At 44.0% G+C, this 26,621-nt stretch overlaps 1 protein-coding gene across 1 annotated transcript in view; it reads left to right on the top strand.

Annotated features, from left to right (window-relative positions):
• The window catches only part of LOC126281704 (zwei Ig domain protein zig-8-like), an 883,147-nt gene that overhangs the window by 691,471 nt on the left and 165,055 nt on the right, over positions 1-26,621 (top strand). Inside the window, exon 3 of the mRNA XM_049980878.1 lies at positions 19,981-20,191. Coding sequence (XP_049836835.1) covers positions 19,981-20,191 — 211 coding nt within the window. The remainder of the gene's footprint in view (positions 1-19,980; positions 20,192-26,621) is intronic.

A 26,621-nucleotide genomic window follows, 5' to 3' on the forward strand; every position in this document is an offset into this window, starting at 1 on the left:
CTATCCTACGAACATTTGGTTTTAATAATACAAAAATAAAGTACGTGTTACAAGAAAATGTCATTAGACTTTTTTGTCAAACACACCGAGATGTACCATTTGTATAATTTTGGCGGCTTATACCATTTACACCCTGTATTTCGTTTGATACCGCAATGTGATCGTAGCTTCGTTAATAAACGTTGCTTTGGTGCTAATTGAAATTCCTTGTCGGAAGTAATGAAATACTTCGCCGCTAATGTTATTTCATCCTTAGCTTTCAAGTTGTATTATGAGAAAAGCGCGAGTTTGTTTTAACATTACCACGCTTCAGAATTTACGCTTGGTGGTATGAGGGAGGTTATTCCGTTGGAGATATGTCATTGACTTTGAGCTCAAAATACGTTATTAGATCAAGAACAGATGTCTGTCCATAATTTTGGACGATAGTTGGGTATGGGTGGGACCCCTGATATCATCCATGCACAAAGCACAGTTTTGTGATTGAGGAACACGGTTTATTATTGTTAAAAGGGTGACTGCGTTAGCCGCAATTTCTTCGTGAATCTAATAGCGATTCCACCGGACCTTGGGAACTTTTTTAATTTCAACAGTTTCATCAAAATCTACATCTACATGGATACTCTGCAGATGACATTTAAGTGCTTGGCAGAGGGTTCATAGAACCACCTTCACAATTCTCTATTATTCCAATCTCGTGTGGCGCACACAAATAAGGAACACCTAATTTTTCAGTACGAGCTGTGATTTCCCTTATTTTATCGTGGTGATCATTCGTCCCTACGTAGGTCGGTGTCAACTAACTATTTCCGCATTCAGAGGAGAAAGTTGGTGCTTGAAATTTCGTGAGAAGATTCTGTTGCAAAGAGAAACGTATTTCTTTTAATGATGTCCAGCCCAAATCCTGTGGCATTTCTGTGACACTCTGTCCCATATTTCGCGATACTACAAAACGTGCTGCCTTTCTTTGAACTTTTTCGATGTACTCTGTCAGCCTTATGTGGTATGGATAGATGTTTCTCAAAAACTCTAGAAGTAACCATTAACGAAAATGAACTGGGAAAACTCTTTGTCCCTTCATTCTAGAAGTATCATTTGAAAATGGAGTTCATTAGCTTTGCTTTGGTTTTTATACGCTGAATTTAAGTTCTTCTGCCATCAATTTATATGTGGACAATACCTTTGGTGGAAATTAAGGACTGTAACCGTCTTTGGCTTCTGTGAGACGTGTCTCCATAAACTCGTGCTGCGATGGTTGCTGACATTTTCTGGCATTTACTTTCCGACAATTCTCTAGCTACAAAGTTACAGATTCTTAGGTGCCACCACCATAAGCTACGCTAATTTTCTCATGATGACTAGCTGAGGTACGGGATGGTGTACATCAAATAATGCACGTTCTGCTTTTGTGTTGTTGGAACAAATATTTCCTTTTCCTGGAACAGTCAGCACAGGCGACTTTAGCATTTCCACTTGCCATAGCTTGCGCAGTGGCCGTACAACTTCTTGCCGATCTCCTCGTGTCTTGTGCACGGACGAAGATCTATGTTCCCATCGTCTATGCAGTGCACTCCCTCTACAGAGTAGCTCTTCGCCTGTCGTTTCCACGGCCACCCATAGATCCACTGGACACTCACGTGCGGCAGTCCATCCAAGTGGCTTTTAAAATTTCAGAGCACGCGCGGACCACACAGTCCATCCACAGAGCTTGTCGCCCACACACGGCTGCTACTCTATGCTGGCAAACCCTCTTATACTTTTACTTAAGTAATTATTTTCCTATGAATGTCAAGCCGTCTGAAAATTGTCGTAGTTTAGTTGCAGTTCACAGTGATGCCAGATATGTGCCCAACAAATGACTGTCAGATACAAAGGGTCCCACTGTTAGCTTCACAATGGGAATCTTCCTCGAGATGAGAGAAATTACGTTCCAAGAAATAACAGCTGAACTACATCTAAGAGTATGGAAAGTGCGTGAGGGTCAAAGAGACTGGGAAACAGCAGGTCGCAGATTATGTGGCGCATTGCCAGCTTGAAGAAGAGGTTGCCGATGAGACATGTAATTCCCTCTGGAGGTATGATTCACCGCCTTAAATACGATAGACCACATCCTTAAGGTTTAAAAAGGATTTAAAAAACGTACAATAGATGTCAGCGTTCAATAACCACTCACAGACGGCAGATGTCAACAGTAACAGTCGAGAGTATATAAAGAGTGTCGGGAGGGAGGAAGTGTTGGGAAGGTGCGCTTTTGGGAGGGGGGAGGGGGGAGGGGGGAGGGGGGAGGAGGGAGGGTGGAGGCGGGATGGCGGGGAGGGGGAGGGGGAGGGGGGAGGGGGGAGGGGGGTCGAGAGTGCCAGCATAGCAGTCGATTGTCGTGATGCGGAATCGCAATGACTGATATGACGTTTAAAATTTCTTATTTTATTATTCTCTCTGTTATATAATGAGGCGTTTATTCATGTGTTTGCGTATCATTATTAACTGATTTTTTATTTATGGTTTGGTTTAACGATTCCGTTTTACGGTTTGCTCCTTTTATTTAAATTGCGTCCTTTTAATTGCGTTTGCGGTGGTTATGGAGTCTATATTGCTTACTGTTCTCCGTGAGTTAAATAATACGGTAATACCATATGCGTTTGGCACCAGCAGATCTCGTTGAGTCTCCTTGCTGGGACTTCGCCAGATATCGCTAAAGATAATTTACAACTCTATTGAAATCGATCGGTACAGCCAAGTGCTACGCTGTGTCATGTGTATGGAATGTGGCATCCAACCTTTAGTTCGTGAAATTATTTAGGTCTTCGGAGAAATATTCTCGACGAATCCCAAAACCGTGTAAAACTGCAGGTTTGCACCATCAAACCACACAATACTTATGAATGACTTGCGTCTTTATAATTACGCAATATTTCTTTTGAAACGATTTAGTGTTATGAACTCTACACACCCGATACTCATTTTGCTTGTATATGTATTTATTTTCTTCAATACCACAAAGCATAGATTACTGCCTTAATGGCGGCTTCCAACAACCTCCTCTCCATCCGACATAGAACATCCCTATTTCAATGTCCCACATGGAATAATTATCTCTTCGCCGTACCTTAATACACTCTCTATATCTTTGTTATAGGGTCGCATGCAGATACTTAATTTCCACAGAGTATCTATCTCTCGCGCAGGTATTTTTTTTCTTATCGTTGTGTTAGTAGTCCGCCGCACTTTATTTGGCATCGTCATCGGATGTTAAGCCAATAATGGAATCTTCTCGAAAACATAAAGTGTCCTCAAACTGTTCGCGTGCTGCAGTGGTTAAAATATACCGTGCATGGCACTGACGCCATTACAAACCGGCGAAGAATCAACTGCTGTGTATAACAGGCTAGATATGACAGCGGTGAACTGGTGTGAGTAATGGGCTCGGATGCTTGTAAGGGCGAGCATACATGCAACTGCCGGCAACTGACCCCTCAGGTGAACCAATGGGCTACCAACAGTGGTTCCTCAACGACCGTTCAGCGAACTCTGCGCCCATGCAGTCTACTGTTAATCGGCGACAAACGCTGAAATTAGCAAAAAAATGGTTCAAATGGCTCTGAGCACTATGGGACTTAACTACTCTGGTCATCAGTCCCCTAGTACTTAGAACTACGTAAACCTAACTAACCTAAGGACATCACACTCATCCATGCCCGAGACAGGATTCCAACCTGCGACCGTAGCAGTCGCGCGGTTCCGGACTGCGCGCATAAAACCGCTAGACCACCGCGGCCGGCCTGAAATTTTCACGCCAGTGCTGCAACTGAACGTCCACTTAGTGGCGACAGGTGGTATTTTCAGATGAATTACATTTTATGCTCTATCAGGAAGATGGCTGTGAAGGTCTGAAAGCAAACAACCTGCAACAATTGACGAGAGGGTCCATGCTGGAGGAGAGAGCCTCACGTTCTGGGGTATGTTTATGTGGCATTCCCTGCCAGATCCCGCCATTCGCGAAAGCACAGTGGATTAACACAAGTATGTATCTGTTCTTGAGGACCACGTACAGTCCTACATGAGAGTTTGTTTCTCTTCGGCACGGTAACATGTACTAGCAATGCAAACAGTCACAGCTCGCGTTGTACGTACGTGGCTCTAAGAGCATCAGGATGAGTTTGCCGTTGTCGCTGACCTCCCGGATGTAAAGCTAATGGAAAATGTATGAGACCACCTCGTTGGTGCCATGGTCAGCGTGCGTAGATCGTCAGTATCTATCATAATGCATTGATTGTGAAATCGGAGATACGTTAGTATGCTCTTAGTAGTTTAGTAGTAAAGCGTCGCGTTGCTCTCGTATCTATGAAGTCGCTGAAGCTAGACGAAAGGGAGACCTGGAGGTAGACCCTTTAGCTCCAACATTAGAATTTCAATTTCATTCGTAACCTGACACAAATGTCAGAAACTATTTTAGAGATTTTGATCTGGTTTTCAGTAACAGGCAGAGTGTTTCATGAGGAAGGTTTCTGTAAGTTATTTACAAATATTTCGTGTTAAGTGACTGAGCTACAATGATGTGAAGTCCACTGCCACTGTGAAAACAATATCTTTGCCGTCTAGTGATGATGGACGTAAGACTGCCCGACCACCACTGCGCACCGCAGGTCCTTTACTAACTGCTCATTCTGCATACAAACATTTCCTGACTGTCTATAGCTACGACAAGTACTGAATTTGTAACGTTTCAGAGGAAATTAATAGTGGTAACTGATGCCGCTTAGCGCTTCCATTGTTTGGCATGAAGTTCCAATATCCCATAAAATATCTTTTGACGCATTCCGCAGAAAAATTAGATATTTTCGTAACAAGAATAGCCCTATGGATGGAAGCAGTACCGTTTACTTCGGTGGAGACTTCCGACAAATCTTACCAGTAATAGCAATACGGACGGGACCAGACTATGTCAACGCACGTGTTATTGTCAGTTAGCAAAATACGTTAATATTGCTTTAGAATTGGCAAAAGTAAATCAAAAATTACAATCATCGTCATCATCAGCCAATTCAATCATTAGATGATGTGGCCTCTTCGAGTCGTGGATTCAGGTAGGCTTTCAGCAGTCTTCTCCAAGTGGGACGGTCTTTGTCAATTCTCTGCCAGGTGTTACCAGTGATCTTCTTGATGTCTTTGTCCCATCTCTCTGGCGGTCTTCCTCTAGGCCTTTGGTGCTCTCTCGGACTCCACTCCAGTACTAGCTTCGTCCAACTGTTGTCTTTTCTTCTTTCGACGTGGCCATCCCACTGTCATTTCAAGGAACCTACTCTCTCTAAGATGTCATTAATATTCGTCACAGACCGGATGTCATCTGCCCTTTCCCTGTCCTTCCTTGTACAGGCCAGCATTGATCTCTCCATGTCTCTCTGTGCTGTCCTAAGTTTCCCTTTTGTGAATGAGTTCAGTGTCCATGTCTCGCAGCCATACGTCATCACAGGAAGAATGCATTGATCAAATACTGCTTTCTTCAGACTTACTGGCGTTTTTGATCTGAATTCTTTAGAATTCTTCCCAAATGCTTGCCAGCCAAGCTTAATGCGTCGATAGATTTCTCGCCTTATGTCTCCCTTCTTATTTATAATTTAGTCAAGGTAGACATATTCACTGACCTCTTCTAGTAGACTGTCCTGGACAGTGAAAAATTACAATACCAAACCAAAATTACACAATAAATTTAGACTTGAAATTAAAACATCCTAGGAACTCTTGGAACTCCCGGGACCGAATCTTGCCAGTATCGTTATCGACAACAGGCAAAATTCGTCGCGATTCTCGATTCATGGGATGGATGAGCTACATACATAATTAAGTTTGCTCGGAAAACTCGGAGCGCGAGTACTATTCGCACTGGTCCGTCTTTTTTTTTTTTTTGTTTCTATCCTTCCCTCTAACTTTTTATTATTATTTGTTTTCCTTTTGACTCAAAAGGAGCAAGTAGCTATCTTTAAAGGAAGCGATCTTTGTTCGTAGTGATAGAGAAGAATATCACTGGATGCCACTTTAGGAGAATACGGGTGTCAGGGCCAAATATCATAGGCAAAGAACCAGAATATGTACATGTGTCCACTGTAGATTGAGCTGGAGTACTATCTGGGGCAACTTCCTGCGGTGCTCGGTCTTCCCAGCTCCCAATAACCTCGTCATTACATTCGTGATAATGTGTTCCTATAATAATGTGCGCCTGACAAGTCCTTGAAAAACACTTGCTTAATTTTTCCTGATGATGGTTAACTCTTCGCCATTTTCGTCGATGGTCAAATCCACCACGCTTCCACTGCTTACTTTGCTCCTGTATCTACTTGTTATAGTGATACATCGAGTACTCGTCTATGGTGATTAGGAGACTAAAGAAGTGTTCCTGACTAGCGTGAAACAGCTGGAGCATTTCTGCTGCTGCTCTAGTCCGGCTGATTTGTTAAATGGGTGTGAGCAGTGTGTGAACTTACTCGGCGGCGTGCTTTGTCATGTTCAAAATATCATACAGAACATTTATAACTGGTGCAAGGCAGATTTCTAGTTTTTCCACTATTACCTACACTGTTGTCTTCGAGTACTTGGTCATTGTCTTCGTTCTTCGTCATTCATAATTGTTTGGCCATACAGGCAATATCTGCGTTCTGCGTCAGCTGACCACTGTACCATACAATGGCGCATTGGTGCTATACACAACCACCAACAGAGCGTGCATTATATATGCACTGCCACCAACATAACATGCATTATTACTTAATTGGTTCACTTGAAATGCTGAAAAAGGATTAGCTCAAGATTCTTCACATTATCAAAGAAAGGTCTGCGCCATTTTGTTTTGCCGGCCGTGGTTGTCGAGCGGTTCTAGGCGCTTCAGTCCGGAACCGTGCAGGTTCGAAACCTGCCTCGGGCATGTGTGTGTGTGATGTCCTTAGGTTAGTTACGTTTAAGTAGTTCTAAGTTCTAGGGGACTGATGACCTCAGATGTTAAGTCCCATAGTGCTCAGAGCCATTTTGAACCATTTCCTTTTGGCTCTTGTAGCGGGCGATCTATGGAACTCTGGCACGAGAATTTCACCTACAAATAAACAAAAACTCCTTAAGTAATTTCGTTTTTAAGTGCTGGTACAAAACCTTATGTCTACCTCCACTTAATTTCAACAAAACAACTTGACAAAAACAGACTGGAAATAGTAACTAGTTAGAGAACGAAGACTGGTACGCCTGATATGGAAACGTCACCAACTGGACCTAATATTTGAAGGAGAAAGTACAACACTAGCAAGATATCAACCCAACCAATCCCACTCAGGCTTCAACCGGCTGCAATTGGGTGGATCGCTTAGCACCAGGACTTATTGAATGTTTGAAAGTTGTACTTTTCAAGTCATAATTGCTTACAGTTAGAATTATGTCCCAGAGGCTGACTTGGGATTTACTGCTGCGACTGACGCCATACAAGAGTGTTTTTTGACCTTAAAGTATCAGGTCGAGTTAGTTATGTTTGCTTGTGAGAGATACATCACTATCACTTACGAGGCAGAACTTGATTTAAAGCCTAACCTCTGTTGCTGATGGTGTCGAAAAAATATAAAGGCGATACACAGAGATAAGAATTCTAGAAGGAAATAGCAAAATTCGAATGGCTACCGATGTCTGTAGTCACCAATATCGCGAACGGGGTTCGAGACTGAGGCCGGTAAAGAACAGGCTCGGATTGGCCTATAAAATTGGGGCAAACAAGGAAGGAAAAACAGAGTTTATGCGGTTACTTAAAGGCTCACGACGTGTCGGGAATTTTGCTGAAGTGGCGCGGCCGTGACGGTTCGGGCACAGGGCCGTGAGTGACTCGGGCTCAGGCAACTGTGGCCGCCACCCGCTCTCGGTGTGCACTTTGTGCTAATGGGTGTCGGGCCGCTGTTAAAGCGAAGAGGGCGCACAGGCGCCGGACAACTTTCCCCGCGGCAGTTGGGTTCAACTTAGGCCCCTCCTCCCCGCATCCCACACCCCTGCCGTCGCTGGGCGGCGCTGCCTCAGATAATCTGAAGAAACACCAGCCTCTGGCCCTCTGCATGCCTCTCACTGGTCTGGGACCAGATACGAAAGAATTGACTACCACTAAAATGGCGCACAGACGAGATAAAAGAAACTGTAACGTTCACCTCTTCCCCCTACTGTTGGCGAAGAGAAAATGTTGTCTGCTTCCGTAGCTGACTGCTACGCCCTGGATCCACATTCGTTTCCTGGTATCGCCAGGGATTCTTCCTTCGTGGTAGAACTTGAACTGAGTGCACTCGGCTTCGTGACGACAATTGAGGAACTACTTGACGGTGCTGTGCAGCAACATCCAACCGTTAGGGAAGGATGGCACGGCGGTCGGTCGGTAATCATGAGCCAGCCAGGGGCTGTGACGGAGTTTACATTTACGCAGAGGAAATCTCAGCTCGATGATACAAATATTTCCCAATCATCTTGCCTTCGTTAGTGACATTTTAGGCACCAAACGGTCGATTGGAATGGTTCAGATTTTGGAAGTGGAGGGCATGAAACGACAGCTTGTGGAACAATATTGAAATGCTGTCTCTGAAGCACACTCATGAGAGATATACACTCCTGGAAATGGAAAAAAGAACACATTGACACCGGTGTGTCAGACCCAGCATACTTGCTCTGGACACTGCGAGAGGGCTGTACAAGCAATGATCACACGCACGGCACAGCGGACACACTAGGAACCGCGGTGTTGGCCGTCGAATGGCGCTAGCTGCGCAGCATTTGTGCACCGCCGCCGCCAGTGTCAGCCAGTTTGCCGTGGCATACGGAGCTCCATCGCACTCTTTAACACGTGTAGCATGCCGCGACAGTGTGGACGTGAACTGTATGTGCAGTTGACGGACTTTGAGCGAGGGCGTATAGTGGGCATGCGGGAGGCCGGGTGGACGTACCGCCGAATTGCTCAACACGTGGGGCCTGAGGTCTCCACAGTACATCGATGTTGTCGCCAGTGGTCGGCGGAAGGTGCACGTGCCCGTCGACCTGGCACCGGACCGCAGCGACGCACGGATGCACGCCAAGACCGTAGGATCCTACGCAGTGCCGTATGGGACCGCACCGCCACTTCCCAGCAAATTAGGGACACTGTTGCTCCTGGGGTATCGGCGAGGACCATTCGCAACCGTGTCCATGAAGCTGCGCTACGGTCCCGCACACCGTTAGGCCGTTTTCCGCTCACGCCCCAACATCGTACAGCCCGCCTCCAGTGGTTTCACGACAGGCGTGAATGGAGGGACGAATGGAGACGTGTCATCTTCAGCGATGAGAGTCGCTTCTGCCTTGGTGCCGATGATGGTCGTATGCGTGTTTGGCGCCGTGCAGGTGAGCGCCACAATCAGGACTGCATACGACCGAGGCACACAGGGCCAACACCCGGCATCATGGTGTGGGGAGCGATCTCCTACACTGGCCGTACACCTCTGGTGATCGTGGAGGGGACACTGAATAGTGCACGGTACATCCAAACCGTCATCGAACCCATCGTTCTACCATTCCTAGACCGGCAAGGGAACTTGCTGTTCCAACAGGACAATGCACGTCCGCATGTATCCCGTGCCACCCAACGTGCTCTAGAAGGTGTAAGTCAACTACCCTGGCCAGCAAGATCTCCAGATCTGTCCACCATTGAGCATGTTTGGGACTGGATGAAGCGTCGTCTCACGCGGTCTGCACGTCCAGCACGAACGCTGGTCCAATTGAGGCGCCAGGTGGAAATGGCATGGCAAGCCGTTCCACAGGACTACATCCAGCATCTCTACGATCGTCTCCATGGGAGAATAGCAGCCTGCATTGCTGCGAAATGTGGATATACACTGTACTAGTGCCGACATTGTGCATGCTCTGTTGCCTGTGTCTATGTGCCTGTGGTTCTGTCAGTGTGATCATGTGATGTATCCGACCCCAGGAATGTGTCAATAATGTTTCCCCTTCCTGGGACAATGAATTCACGGTGTTCTTATTTCAATTTCCAGGAGTGTACATTAGATGTGATAACAACAAGTATAACTTTGCTCTTGGAGGATGACAGAGGACTCGCATTCGGGAGGACAACGGTTCAAACTCGCGTCTGGCCATCCTGATTTAGGTTTTCCGTGATTTCCATAAATCGCTTTAGGCAAATGACGGGATGCTTCCTTTGACAGGGCACGACCAACTTACTTTCCCTCGCTGTTCGGTCTCTTTCCCCCAAATCAATCCAAATCTTGGAGGATGTCGATGTTGGACATCAGTTGATACCAGTTACCGTGAGACAGTAATAACGGTTACGAAAGTAAAAGACACGGGCGTCACCTCCTAAGGAGGAAGCTCTGAAGAGGAACTGTGGGTGAAGTTGGGAGAATGCATTATTAGTTTATTAAGTTTTTTGGTGGTTTGGGTGCATTATGACGCGTAAATTAGTACAGAGAGTGTCCACATGTGACAGCAGCAATGGCGGCAAGCCAGTAGTGCATAGTTAAACAAAAACTGGTTAGATATGTGCCTACAACCTGTAACACATCACTTGATAAAACCACATAATGTGAAATACTGTGCCCCATTGAATAGTCCATGAGCGACATGATAATAATAATAATAATATTAATAATAACGTTAAGTGGTATTGTGATTGTGACTCAGACGTAATAATCCCTGATGTTATTTCAGTCAAAGTGTTTGTGGAATTATAGCAACTACATTCAATTTACAGTAAAAACTATTTTTATTAATAGTACATAAAAAAGGGCAAAGTCTTCGGAAAATTAACATTTGTACAATATTTATATGATGCTAATATTAGTTCAGTGAAGTTTTAATTATTTTTTCCATTAAAAAAGCTACATTAGATTGTTTCCTTTTTTACCTTTCTTGCATCAGCAAGATTTGGATGTGCCTTCATTGTATCCTTTTTGTTGGCAGTAATCGGACATTATGTTTCAAACTTGGTACTATTTTGTAAAATGTCGAACTTCTCAGTTCTCCAGTTTTAATTATATATTACAAGTAATTTCTGTCCGTTTAAATTAAGCTGAAAACGACTTACTTTGTGACGCAAAGCTCGAGTGTCATAAGCACTCTGTCTTCAATTATTTTAGTACTAGAAAGTCGTACCACCATCTTAGTTCTAAATTTTGCAAAAACAGACATAATGTCTTATGGGACAACAGCAATCAGTGAAATTATACTGTTACTTAAAAACCGTCTTGATTGCAAATATCATGTGACGTAGCATGTGACGTAGCATGTGAAAACTGCTGGATTTGGACGGGTTACTCCTGTAACTGAAATATCAGATCTGAAGATGGTTCTGAATGAACCGAAACCGGTCATATGAATAAAAATATTTGCAATCAAGACTGTTTTTAAGTAACAGTATTAGTTCTAAATGCAATACATTTTCTTGCAAAATAATCTCCTTTGTAAAAACATTAACTTTGTACACGGTCATTCGTCACCAAGTGCTTCGGTAACCAAACTTGACCATTCTGGTCTGAATTTAATTTTCATCCAGGCTAGTAAACCTATGAATTTGATTTTATTTAAAGTAAAAAAATCGGTGTTTACAATATTTGAAGATGCAAGTAACAACTATACTTCCCCCTTTTGTACCTGATTTCAAGTCGATTCTTTTATTATGTGCTTTATGGAACAGACGAACAGGAAACTTCATCCAGTAACACGAAACGAACCACTTCAGAGCACAGTTCATGGTCGGCGGGACCAACAAATGAATGAAAGGAAATGTACATGTGACATGTTTGGCCTGGTGTCCGCTTCTGGGGAGATCGGTCAAATGGTGCAAGTTCAAAATGGCTCTGAGCATTATTGGACAGCTTCTGAAGTCATCAGTCCCCTAGAACATAGGACTACTTAAACCTAACTAACCTAAGGAGATGACACACATCCATGCCCGAGGCATGATTCGAACCTGCGGTCGTAGCCGTCGCGCGGTTCCAGGTTGTAGCGCCTAGAACCGCCTTGCCACCTCGGTCGGCAAATGGTGCAAGTCTTTTTACGCCAACAGCAGAGGCACTGAATTATGTCACGTTCTCTTCTCGGATAGGAGCAAATTCAGTCCAAGAAGTGATTCTGGATGTATCCTCATACGACGAGAGGCGAGAGAACGTAATGTACCCAGGAACAATGACGCTAGTGCTATGGTGTGTAGGAGCATAATGTTGCATCGGTACATTGATCTCAAGTTCTTTGATTAGATTAGATTAGATTAATTTTTCGTTCCATAGATCCGTGCTGAGGAGATCCTCGTGGATGTGGAACACGTCAACCTTTTTTTTTTTTTTTTGAGCTGAAATAACAATACTAATAGCATGAATATATATAATAGATCATTTGTTTCTATTCAAAATTCGTCAATGGAGTAGAAGGATTTGGCCACTAGTAAATCTTTCAGGCTCCTTTTAAACTGATCTTTACTTGTATACATTTTTTATGTTTGCTGGAAAATTATTGAAGATGAATGTTCCTGAGTAGTGGACCGCTTTTTGAACTAAAGTAAGTGCTTTTAAGTCCTTGTGCAGATCTTTTTTTTCCCTGGTATTGTATGTATGAACTGAGCTGTTAGTTGGAAAAAGAGAACAATCGCCCGTCATGTTATTATGACATTGTACGCACTCCCCAACGGTTCATTTCAGGGGTGCATTCGTCAATTAACTCATTTTTATAATTGACGATGCGTGACCGCATCGAACAGCGCAGGTGTGGTAGCTCCTGGAACGAGAGGACATTCGGCTAATGGATTGGTCTGTCCGTTTCACCGCTTAAATCCATCTACCGCGTATGGGATGCGTTGTGGAAGTGTATGGCACCACGCCCACATGCACGAACCATCATCCAGAAATTCTCAAACGCGCTGGTGGATGAATGGAACGCCCTACCACAAGGAATCTCTACAAACGTTACACAGCAGGAAACAGCTCTTTCTGCGTGTGGTCCAAGTTTCATCGAGCTACGTTACTTTTCTGTGACACATCATGCGAAAGATAGTTTCGTTATAAGGTTTTGCCTATCAGTGTATCACTTGTAGAACTATCCCTTTGTTTCTCGGTCAGTCCATCTAGTAATTCTCTTCTGTTGTTGTGGTGTTCGTCTTCAGTCGTTGAGACTGGTTTGATGCAGCTCTCCATGCTACTCTACCCTGTGCAAGATTCTTCATCTCCCAGTACCTACTGCAGCCTACGTCCATCTGAATCTTCTAGTGTATTCATCTCTTGGTCTCTACAATTTTTAACCTCAACGCTGTACTACAGTACTAAATTGGTGATCCCTTGATGCCTCAGAAGATCTCCTACCAACCGATCCCTTCTTCTGTTCAAGTTGTGCCACAAACTCCTCTTCTACCCTATCCAATACATCATTAGTCATGTGATCCACCCACCTAATCTTTAGCATTCTTCTGTAGCATCACATTTCGAAAGCTTCTTGTCTAAACTATTTATCGTCCATGTTTCACTTCCATACATGGCTACACGCCATACAAATACCTTCAGAAACGAATTCCTGGCACTTAAATCAATACCCGATAATAACAAATTTCTCTTCTTCAGAAGCGCTTTCCTTGCCATTGCCAGTCTACATTTTATATCCTCTCTACTTCGATCATAATCAGTTATTTTGCTCCCAAAATAGCAAAACTCCTTTACTACTTTAAGTGTATCATTTCCTGATCTAATTCCCTCAGCATCACCCGTCTTAATTCGACTACATTCCATTATCCTTGTTTTGCTTTTGTTGATGTTCATCTTATACACTCCTTTCAAGACACTTTCCATTCCGTTCAACTGCTCTTCCAAGTCCTTTGCTGTCTCTGACAGAATTACAATGTTTCTTCTAGAAACTCATTTTCTCAGTTTTTCCTGCTTTCCTAACGGAATAGGCCACTGTCAGTAGTAATATATATGTACCCGAGATTGCAATCAAATAAATGTAAGCACTTTCCTCATAGTATTTTCTCGATTTTCCTATCTGTATTCACTTCTACTCGCCGAATGAGCTCCAAATGGTTCAAATTGCTCTAATCACTATGGGACGTAACATCTGAGGTCATCAGTCCCCTAGACGTAGGACTACTTAAACCTAACTAACCTAAGAAAATCACACACATCCATGGCCAAGGCAGGATTCGAACCTGCGACCATATAGCAGCAGCGCGGTTCCAGACTGAAGTGGCTAGAGCCGCTCAGCCACATCGGCCGGCAGCGAGCTACATCCAAAGCGTGAACTAGAGAGGTAGCGAATATTTCCTGGCTCCGTTTTTTGTATGAAGCTATTTACGACAGCAATGCCAATTGAGCGCCTCATATTACGATTTGAGTAAACGACCTGGGTAGTTAAATCAAAGACTTTAATTTCGATCGTCGCACTTCCATTGTATCAGGAAACCAGTGCCTGCATCGCAATTCATCTCACGCTCTCGAGCGAGGCAGTGCTCGATGCTCAACTTCAAGTTTGCTGTACGTTTCTTGTGATTTTTTCATTTTTTTCGCTACTAAACATAATGCGACTATACACAACATAGATTAGAGTGCTTTTATATTTACAGTACGTTGCCAGAAAGCACTATATGTTCAACACACTGCCCGCACCAGCGCCTAAAGGTCTGCAGACCCGGCATACCAGTAGTATTCATCACGTTATTGACTTCCTGACTCCTCTTGTTAATTCAGGACATTAACGTGTATGAATAATCCCTTGCATAACATCACACGGTATGCAGAGGCTAAGTCGCTTTCAGCAGCAACAAGGCTTCCCTACACTAACAATGGGTACTTCCTGCTGTCAGTTCACAATCTAGACAGATGGGGGTAGTCGAGGGATTAATTACGCGAAAACTTTTTCTTCCGATCCCATTATGCAGATCCTCGGATTTCCAATGCTGATGACGTGGCGCCTTCCTTTGGCTGCCGATCCAGATGGCAACTTTTCGCACGCTGCCCTCGGTGATTCTCCATCGCGCTCGGCGTCGTCTCCGGAAAGTAAAAAAATAAAGGAAAAGCATACTCTAGACATTGGTCTCGAAGGCGGAGATATTGTAAACCATTCACTGCGTAAATCAAAGACACGAACAAGTACTCTGGTGCCCAGACGTTCTAAGGAAAATTCTAGAATTGCATGTCTATTTTTCTATGCTACTAGATCTCACAAGGGAAAGTGAACAATGTAACATCAAATTGGTGAATATAATTACAGCACTTCAGCGCAGTTGTCAAGCGTCTCTACATTTTGTGTAGATATTATTCCTTATGTTTGCAACCACTCTGCACGAGTATTGCAAAGGATAAAATAAACTGAGATATCTGTTGTTATAGGTTATCTGTCTTGAGCTGACTACAATGTAATTAAAAAGAATTACACCACAAGCGTTCGCTTTTATTTACAAAGCATCTTCTGTGTCATTCAGTAAATTGGATATATACGTTTTTGTATATATTTTTTGATTCTGTTAGGTTAAAAACAGCGTTTCCTTTATGAAGTTAATCTGTAAGCTACTTAAGGGTGCTCCTTTACACAGTCTGCACCTTCTCCTCTTCCTAGCAGTGGCTGATGGCGACAGGCTTGATTTCACATCTGCACTTCTGCGTTACTTCCTGCGCTTCATTATTTATAATAGACTTTCTCAACTGTTTTTCATTAATCACTGCTACACTGTTTATGCCTATTCGTTTGTTTTCGTTCAAGTTATGAGTGTTGCCAACCTATGAAACGATTTTGTGTGTGTGCGTCTCTCTCTCTCTCTGTGTATGTGTGTGTGTGTGTGTGTGTGTGTGTGTGTGTGCGTGTGTGTGTGTGTATGGGTGTGTGTCTTTGCGTGGTGAGAGAAAGATATATACTCCTTGTGAGTACTCTTTGAGGACACTGCGAAATACAGAAGCTAAAGATGTACATTGTTAATGTGCTTCTGGCGCTTGCGTTGTCGTGGCGTAATTGAACTGGTGCGCTGGTACGTAATATTGGTAGGTGATACGAGATGATTTGATACATTAAAAAAATTGTTGATTTTTAATTTCATTGTTTTTCTATTGTGGACTGGTTACGGTCATCAGGCCCTCATACGCCTAACTGGACAATCTACTTATTTTAAATTACATTGTCTGTAGTGTCTCTCGGAGTGGCCGAGCGGTTCTAGGCGCTACAGTCTGGAACCGCGCGACTGCTACAGTCGCAGGTTCGAATCCTGCCTCGGGCATGGATGTGTGGGATGCCCTTATGTTAGTTAGATTTAAGTAGTTTTAAGTTCTAGGGGACTGATGACCACAGATGTTAAGTCCCATAGTGCTCAGAGCCATTTTAACCATTTTGTAGTGTCTCTGGTGTTATGAAACACTTTTCACAGCAGTGGTCCTTGTTGCTCTTTCTTAACTTCATGCTAACAGCATCAAGTGGAAGTCGTGTATTTGCCTGATTTATAAAAGTTGTACGTACATCATGACACATCCATGCCCGAGGCAGGATTCGAACCTGCGTCCGTAGCGGTAGCGCAGTTCCAGACTGTAGCGCCTAGAACCGCTCGGCCACTCCGAGAGACACTACAGACAATGTAATTTAAAATAAGTAGATTGTCCAGTTAGGCGTATGAGGGCCTGATGACCGTAACCAGTCCACAATAGAAAAACAATGAAATTAAAAATCAACAATTTTTTTAAGATATAGTGTTTCTAAAAGGTTGTCTCATTTCACAAGGCATGTATATGAGTGAAATTAGGAACGTAGGGTGAATTTCCGTCTGATGCGGCAATAGTTTCCAGAAACTAAAAAAATTTGTGTTCTGCCTTACGACAGTTCATGGCGGAAGCTGCGTCAGAGAGATCCACCGCATGAGGGTCTAGGGAAGTGATTCCAGTGTTGGTTACCCGTTGACTTCCGTTAAAGAACCATGGACGTACCAAGTGGGTTTGCAGACATTGCAGCTCAAACCATGGTACGTGGTGCGCTGTGCTCAAGTTCTTCATAATAACGTGGGTTTTCTTTACTTCAGAATTAAATTTTTATTGGTTTTTGCACTGCGGTTTACTGCATACTCACCCGAGAAAAATATTCTCCTTCTTGAAGGAAGAGTTGTAAGGAAATCGAGCATTCGTCCACATGTTGGAAAGCATTTAAAGCTTTTTGTAATGTCGGGTATGGAACTCATAAATCCTGTAACTGCTTACGAATGGACTGCATTGGCGAACGTTCGACAGACGCTGCAGCATCCACACAAATTTCCAGACGTATTTGTGGTCATCCGGAGAGGACCTTATTTTTTATGCAGTCACTTGCACTCAAGAATTGTTGGGTTTGATGGGTAGGTTTCTGAAGCCTTATCTGTCCTTGGAGTCTTTCGCGAGTGCATACACGAATAAAAAGTTCTCGGTTTTCAAGCCGTCTCAATTCGAATAAAATATTCGAGCCTTCGATGACCATCTCCGCCATCGTCAATTCGAATAAAATCCTCAAGCTTTCGATGTTCATGAAAAGCTTGAGGATTTTATTCGAACTGACGCGGCTTGAAAACCGAGAACGTTTTATTCAGTGCATAATATCTTTCACTGGTGTTCCTGTAAGGGCTCGTTCGTAAACCCACGTGCTCATTACGATCCCTTCCTTCATTAACCACGATTTCATGTTTGACAAGGAGCAAGACTAATTTGAAGGGCATCAGTAGTGATGAATGTCGTGAACGTAATGCGAGACAAGATTCCTGACCACAAGTTGGTTTGCAGTAACCTCAGCGAACCTCGTGACAGGAAGGACTTGTTTGCAGCGAATAACCGTGCCGTTCTGGTCTTTGAACATTGGAATCACGAAGTACTAAATTCTCAGTACTTAATCGTAGATTTTGGTTTTTATCATATTGCACTTTAGTGTACTTTAGACTCAGGTAAATAAATTAATTCCAATCTCTGACATAGTCTATGGTCTTCACTCCCTACAGTTCCCTCTAGTAACATGGCAGTTATTCCCTGATCTCATCATCCTGTCCCTTCTTGTAGTCAGCGTTTCCCATCTATTCCTTTTCTCGCCTATTCTGCAGTGAGCTTCCTCATTGCATGCCTTATCAGTCCATCTAATTTTCAACAATTTTCTGTAGCACCACATCTAGAATGCTTCGATCTTCTTGTTTCGCTTCTCGCACAGGACATATTTCATTAACATACAATGCTGTACCACAAACGTAGATCCTCAGAAATTTCTTCCTCAAATTAAGACCTAAGCTTGGTGCTAGTAGGCTTTTCTTGGTCAAGAATATCCTCTTTGTCACTGTATGCCTCCTTCTTATGACCTCATTGCACTGCCGATCGTGGGTTATTTTTCTGCCTAGGTAGCAGAATTACTTAACCTTGTCTACTTCGTGATCCCTAATTCCGATGTTAAATTCTCTGTCCTAATTTCTGGAGCTTCTCATTAGTTTTGCATTTCTTCGAATCACTCTCAATCCACAATCTATACTGACTAGACGGTTCATTCCATTCAGTAGATCTTGTAATTTTTCTTCATTTTCAAAGTGGGATAGAAATATCATCAGCACATGTCAACATTGACACCCTCTCAACTTAATCCCATTGACGAATCATTCTTTTATTCCCGTCATTGCTTCGTCGCACAGATTGAACAGCTGGAGCGAAGAGACACTTCGTAATCCGAGCACTTCGTTCTTGGTCTTCCGCTATTATTGTTCCCTCGTGGTTCGTGTACATTTTCATATCACCTGTCTTTTCCTACAGCTCAGCCCCATTTTTTTCAGGATTTCGAACATCTTGCACCCTTTCACATTGCCGAACGCTTTTTCCTGGTCGATAAATCCTATGGACTTCTCTTAGTTTTTCTTCTGTCTTCTTTCCATTATCAACCGCAAAGTCAGAACTGCATATCTGGCACATTTACTTTTGCGAATGCCAAATTGATCGTAATCTAACAGATCCTCAGTTTTCTTTTCCATTCTTCTGTATATTATTCCTGCCAACAAGTTCGATGAACAAACCATTAAACTGATAATTCTCGCACTTATCAGCCATTGCAATCTTTGTAATTGTGTGTACCGTGTTTATCCGAAATTTAGATGGTATATCGCCAGATTCATACATTCTATACGGTTCCCCCGACGGTTGTAGGTATTGTGGAAGAATGTTAGCCATCCATTCTGCCTTATTTGATTTTAAATGTTCCAAAGCTATTCTAAATTCTGACGCCTGTATTGGATTCCCTATCTCTCCTATATCGACCCCTGTTTCTTCTCCTATCACGTCATCAGATAAGTCCTCCACATGATGGAGGCCCTCAATATACTCTTTCCACCTATCCGCTCTCTCCTCTGTACTTAACAGTACATTTGCCATTGAACTCTTAATGTTATGACCTTTGCTCTTAATTTCACCGAAGATTGTCTAGAGTTTCCTGTATGCTGCCTCAGTCCTTCGACAATCATTTCTTTTTCGATTTCTTCACATTTTTCATTTAGCCATTTCGGTTAGCTTCCCTGCACTTCCTATTTCTAGTTCTAAGTCTAGGGGACTGATGACCTCAAATGTTAAGTCCCATAGTGCTTCGAGCCATTTGAACCATTTTGACGAAATGCTAAGAACTCCTCTCAAGCACACAAATCCAATACTCTCAATGAAATAACCATGGAATAGTTGTAGAAAAATTAAACAATATCTCTAAGCCGTATGTGACAGTAGCGTCTCAATAACTTTGTGGTCCTTTTCGAAAATTAAAACTGCCCTCTCGTCGTTTTGTCTTTTGATTCATGTATGAACTGGATGAATCTTTCTGAAAGACCCTGTGTACATTTGCAAGCCCTTGTGGGCTTGTGGCAGTCTCAGTTGAGTGAGGGCAGCAATGGGACGCTCTCGTTCTGAGGAGGGACACCTCCAGCAATTACTAGTGCTTCTGCGCCATCAGCGACTGGTGGATGCCGATGTGTCATACCTGTCTTTACCTGTTGGGCAGGTGTCGTGGGTGCGGCATCGGGACGTGCACCTGCTGACGGTGGGCAGGTACACGTACACCAACGACCAGCGCTTCCGCGCCATCAACCAGCCGCTTAGCAACGACTGGACGCTGCAGCTCAAGTACCCGCAGCACCGCGACGCCGGCGTCTACGAGTGCCAGGTGTCCACCACGCCGCACATGAGCCACTTCGTGCACCTCAACGTCGTCGGTGAGTCGCACTACCTTTTCGTACTTCGATTCTTCCCCGTGAATTCAGTTAGTTATTAAAACGTTTGTAGTGACTTCAAAGCAAAGAGCCTACAATCTAACTTTTTAAGCATTTATTTATGTCCATAAACTAGCTTTAGAATCTTTTCAGGTTCATCTTCTGCATAAACATCTATATCTACACTCCCCAAGCTACAGTTAAGTGTATGGGAGTAACTAAGTCTCAGTGTACCAATTATTCAGCCTTTCTCTCATTTCGTATACATACACTACTGGCCATTAAAATTGCTACACCACGAAGATGACGTGCCACAGACGCCAAATTTAACCGACAGGAAGAAGATACTGTTATATGCAAACGATTAGGTTTTCAGAGCATTCACACAAGGTTGGCGCCGGTGGCGACACCTACAACGTGCTGACATGAGGAAAGTTTCCAACCGATTTCTCATATGTAAACAGCAGTTGACCGGCGTTGCCTGGTGAAACGTTGTTGTGATGCCTCGTGTAAGAGGGAGAAATACGTACCATCACGTTTCCGACTTTGATAAAGGTCGGATTGTAGTCTATCGCGATTGCGGTTTATCGTATCGCGTCATTGCTGCTCGCGTTGCTCCAGATCCAATGACTGTTAGCAGAATATGGAATCGGTGGGTTCAGGAAGGTAATACGGAATGCCGTGCTGGATCCCAACGGCCTCGTATCACTAGCAGTCGAGATGAAAGGCATCTTATCCGCATGGCTGTAACGGATCGTGCAGCCACGTCTCGATCCGTGAGTCAACAGATGGGGACGTTTGCAAGGCAACAACCATCTGCACGAACAGTTAGGCGACGTTTCCAACAACATGTATGATCAGCTCGGAGACCATGGCTGCTGTTACCCTTGACGGTACATCACAGACAGGAGCGCCTGCGATGGTGTACTCAACGACGAACCTGGGTGCACGAATGGCAAAACGTAATTTTTTCGGATGAATTCAGACTCTGTTTACAGCATCATAATGGTCGCATCCTTGTTTGGCGGCATGCCGGTGAACGCACATTGGAAGCGTGTATTCGTCATCCCCATACTGCCGTATCACCCGGCGTGATGGTATGGGGTGCCTTTGGTTACACGTCTCGGTCACCTCTCGTTCGCATTGACCGCACTTTGAACAATGTATGTTACATTTCAGATGTGTTACGACCCGTGGCTCTACCCTTCTTTCTGTCCCTGCGAAACCCTACATTTCAGGAGGATAATGCACGACCGCATGTTGCAGGTCCTGTACGGGCCTTTCTGGATACAGAAAATGTTCGACTGCTGCCCTGGCCAGAACATTCTCCAGATCTCTCACCAATTGAAAACGTCTGGTCAATGGTGGCCGAGCAACTGGCTCATGTCAATACGCCAGTATTGTCGTATCGTATTGAAGCTGCCTGGGCGACTGTACCTGTACACGCCATCCAATCTTTGTTTGACTCAATGTCCAGGCGTATCAAGGCTATTATTACGGCCAGAGATGGTTGTTCTGGGTACTGATTTCTCAGGATCTATGCACCCAAATTACGTGAAAATGTAATCACATGTCAGTTTAGTATAACATATTTGTCCAATGAATACCCGTTTGTCATCTGCATTTCTGTGGGGGGAGCAACTTTAATGTCCAGTAGTGTATATAACATCGTAAAATTGATTAATTAAAACCTCTGTGTTTCCGGTAAGATATCTAACCTCGTATTCACGAACCATATGGGAACAATAAGTAGAAGGTTGTAAGATAGTCCTAGATTCATCACTTAAAGTTTTTTCTAGAAGCTTATGAAGTAAGTTTTCAAGCGCTGCGCCTACCTTCAAGCGTCTGCCAGTTCTGTTCTTTCAGCAACTTCGTGATTGATAATTAAAAAACAGTCTTGATTGCAAATCAGAGTGACTGGTTTCAGTCCTTAAGGATCATCTTCAAACTCTGAAATAACACACGTACGGATACAGCGATCCTCACAGTAACGTGTATACACTGAAGTATGATTACTAACTATATATACCAAGAACGGCAGGTGTACTTCTATGGGGCAGGTTGCGACGATCCAAGACGCTGACTGACTGCTAACTGATAAATGGATAGGTAGGGAGTGGCCTTAAATAGCACTGGTCCCACTCACCGTCCTGTGTATGACATCAGTGTCGACCAATCAAAAGTACAATGTGCACTATTAGAATGAAATGTATTACAATAGTTTATATTACTAAGATCTGAAGAAGAGTTATAGGTAAAATACATCGTAAAATTACTAAGAAATATCTATTCGTCAAAAAATATACATTGTAGTAAATAATTAGTTTAAAATAAAGTAGTCTAGGTAGCCCTCTGTTATCCGTTCCGTAACATACGTGGTGTTGGCAAAGATATATGGAATAGCTGTCAAAGGTCGCTATACCGATAGAGAGAAACTACCATCAAAGATAATCTACACTCCTGGAAATTGAAATAAGAACACCGTGAATTCATTGTCCCAGGAAGGGGAAACTTTATTGACACATTCCTGGGGTCAGATACATCACATGATCACACTGACAGGACCACAGGCACATAGACACAGGCAACAGAGCATGCACAATGTCGGCACTAGTACAGTGTATATCCACCTTTCGCAGCAATGCAGGCTGCTATTCTCCCATGGAGACGATCATAGAGATGCTGGATGTAGTCCTGTGGAACGGTTTGTCATGCCACTTCCACCTGGCGCCTCAGTTGGACCAGCGTTCGTGCTGGACGTGCAGACCGCGTGAGACGACGCTTCATCCAGTCCCAAACATGCTCAATGGGGAGCAGATCCGGAGATCTTGCTGGCCAGGGTAGTTGACTTATACCTTCTAGAGCACGTTGGGTGGCACGGGATACATGCGGACGTGCATTGTCCTGTTGGAACAGCAAGTTCCCTTGCCGATCTAGGAATGGTACAACGATGGGTTCGATGACGGTTTGGATGTACCGTGCACTATTCAGTGTCCCCTCGACAATCACCAGAGGTGTACGGCCAGTGTAGGAGATCGCTCCCCACACCATGATGACGGGTGTTGGCCCTGTATGCCTCGGTCGTATGCAGTCCTGATTGTGGCGCTCACCTGCACGGGGCCAAGACGCATACGACCATCATTGGCACCAAGGCAGAAACGACTCTCATCGCTGAAGACGACACGTCTCCATTCGTCCCTCCATTCACGCCTGTCGCGACACCACTGGAGGCGGGCTGCACAATGTTGGGGCGTGAGCGGAAGACGGCCTAACGGTGTGCGGGACCGTAGCCCAGCTTCATGGAGACGGTTGCGAATGGTCCTCGCCGATACCCCAGGAGCAACAGTGTCCCTAATTTGCTGGGAAGTGGCGGTGCGGTCCCATACGGCACTGCGTAGGATCCTACGGTCTTGGCGTGCATCCGTGCGTCGCTGCGGTCCGGTCCCAGGTCGACGGGCACGTGCACCTTCCGCCAACCACTGGCGACAACATCGATGTACTGTGGAGACCCATGCCCCACGTGTTGAGCAATTCGGCGGTACGTCCACCTGGCCTCCCGCATGCCCACTATACGCCCTCGGTCAAAGTCCGTCAACTGCACATACGGTTCACGTCCACGCTGCCGCGGCATGCTACCAGTGTTAAAGACTGCGATGGAGCTCCGTATGCCACGGCAAACTGACTGACACTGACGGCGGCGGTGCACAAATGCTGCGCAGCTAGCGCCATTCGACGGCCAACACCGCGGTTCCTAGTGTGTCCGCTGTGCCGTGCGTGTGATCATTGCTTGTACAGCCCTCTCGCAGTGTCCGGAGCAAGTATGGTGGGTCTGACACACCGGTGTCAATGTGTTCTTGTTTCCATTTCCAGGAGTGTATATAGACGTTGAGGGTTGACGAAGAAACGGCGTCCTATATCGATGCGATTTCGAGATCATATCTCATGGTTCGAACAAGCCTATGACCATTCGTGCGATAATTTCTGCATCAGTCCAATTTCCCCTATTAGTCCTGTTTGGTGCCACACACTAGAAAAGTATACTGGAACTGGCACCTTGGGTGATTTGCATGCCATCTCCTTTGAAGACTGATTGAATTTCCCTAGTTTCCTACCAATGAATTGCTGTCTACTACCTATTTTACCTACTACTAAGACTATGTGACAATTCCCTTTCATATCCATACAAACTGTTACACCAGCATATTCGATTTAGATAACCAGCTCCATTGTGACTCAGTGATATTATTGTTGTAGAATCCTGTGCTTTGTTGTTTTCTGAAGAACACAGTTTTACAGATCTGAATATTTGAAGCAAGAAGCTACCCTCTGAACCACTCTGAAACCTTATCAATATCTGGCTGAATATTTGCAAGGGCAACTTAAACAAGTACAAATATTTACAAGTTCGATAAAATAGATAGAGAAGCAATAATGTCACATTTTATTAAAGGATCTGTCACATCAGAACATGTGCATATAGAGGAACTGAGGCTCCAGTTTAGAAGAATAGTTGACCATTCTCTGGACAGATATGTACCTAGTAGAACAGTTCGTGAAGTAAAGGAATTCCGAAAGTAACAAAGAATACCGCACAATAGACATAAAACAAAGTAGAGGACTATTACCAGAATGAGATTTTCACTCTGCAGCGGAGTGTGCGCTGATATGAAACTTCCTGGCAGCTTAAATCTGTGTGCCCGACCGAGACTCGAACTCGGGACCTTTGCCTTTCGCCGGCAAGTGCTCTACCATCTGAGCTACCGAAGCATCGTGCTTCGGTAGCTCAGTTGGTAGAGCACTTGCCCGCGAAAGGCAAAGGTCCTGAGTTCGAGTCTCGGTCGGGCACATAGTTTTAATCTGCCAGGAAGTTTCATAGAGGACTATTGATAGAGAGATTTTGAGAGAAAATCAGGTGAAGAACGGGAGTATTCCTCATCTGAATTATTCGAAAACTAGTTTACGTAAACAAAAATACAAATGCCAATATTTAACAGCTGACTAGTCGCAGCTAAGTGTATTCTAAGCCATCCATAATGAATAACACTCATACTGTCCGTCCAAAAAATTCCAAGACTGATTTTATGCAAGGCGTATAAGCGACTACAAAGCAGTAGCTATGGTGGCATCTTCTACCACATGGATAGATTAGTGACTGGCAAAGGGTTCATCGAACCACCGTCACAATAATTCTGTACTAATCCAATCTAGAAAAGCGCGTTTAAAAAACCAACACCTATATCTTCCCGTGTGAGCTCTGATTTTTGTTATTTCATTATGATGATCGTTTCTCCCTATGTCAGTCGACGTTAAAAAATATTTTCAGATTCGGAGAATAAAATGAAATGATTGTATGGCATTGCTGGCCGGGAGGCCCCGTACGGTGAAGTTTGGCCGCCAAGTGCGAATCTTATTTCAGTCGACCCCACACTGGGCGACTTGCGTGACGGTGTTGAGGATGATATGATGATCAGGAGAACACAACACTCAGTCCACGTGCTGAAAAAATCTCCAACCCAGCCGAGAATCAAACCTGGACCCGCTGCAAGGGAGGCAAGCACCATACCATTCAGCTAAGCAGGCTGACAAGTTGGAGGGGGAAGTTGGTGATTGAATTTTCGTGAGAAGATCAAGCCGCAATGAAAAACACATTTGTTTTAATGCTGTCCATTCCAAACCCTGAATCATGTCAATGTTATTCTCTCCCCCATTCCTCGTTAATACAAAACGTGCTATTCGTCATTGACTTTCTCATTGTACTCTGTTAATCCTGTCTGGTAAGGATCCCACACCGCGCAGCAGTACTCCAAAGAGAACGGACAAGCGTATTGTAGGCAGTCTCTTTTGAAGATACGTTCCATCTTCTAAGTGTTCTGCCCATAACATAGAGTCTTTGGTTCGACTTCCCCACAACATTCTGTTTGTGTGCTTTCCTGTTTAAATTGTTCGTAATTGTAGTACCTAGGTATTTAATCGAATATGCGGCCTTTATATTTGACTGATTTACCATGTCACCGTAGTTTAACAGATTCCTTTTAGCGCTCGTGTGACTGACCTCACACTTTTCTCTGTTTAGGGTCAACTGCCAATTTTGTACAATACAAATATGTTTTATAAATCGTTTTTCAACTTGTTTTGATCTTATGATGACTTTACTAGATGATAAATAACAGCACCAACTGCAAACAACCTAAGACGACTGCTCAAATTTTCTCAGCAAATTTTCTCCTATGCAGAGGGCCTATAACACTACCGTGGGGAACGCCGGAAATCACTTCTGTTTTACTCTGTGACTTTCCTTCAATTACTGCGAACTGTGTCCTCTCTGACAGGAAGTCAAGAATCCATCCATACGACTGGAACGATATTCCATAAGCACGCAATTTGACTGCAGGCTACTTGGGAGGTACAGTGTCAAAACTTTCTCGAAATCTAG

Source organism: Schistocerca gregaria, chromosome 7 (genome assembly GCF_023897955.1).
Source record: "Schistocerca gregaria isolate iqSchGreg1 chromosome 7, iqSchGreg1.2, whole genome shotgun sequence".
Classification (NCBI taxonomy): domain Eukaryota; kingdom Metazoa; phylum Arthropoda; class Insecta; order Orthoptera; family Acrididae; genus Schistocerca; species Schistocerca gregaria.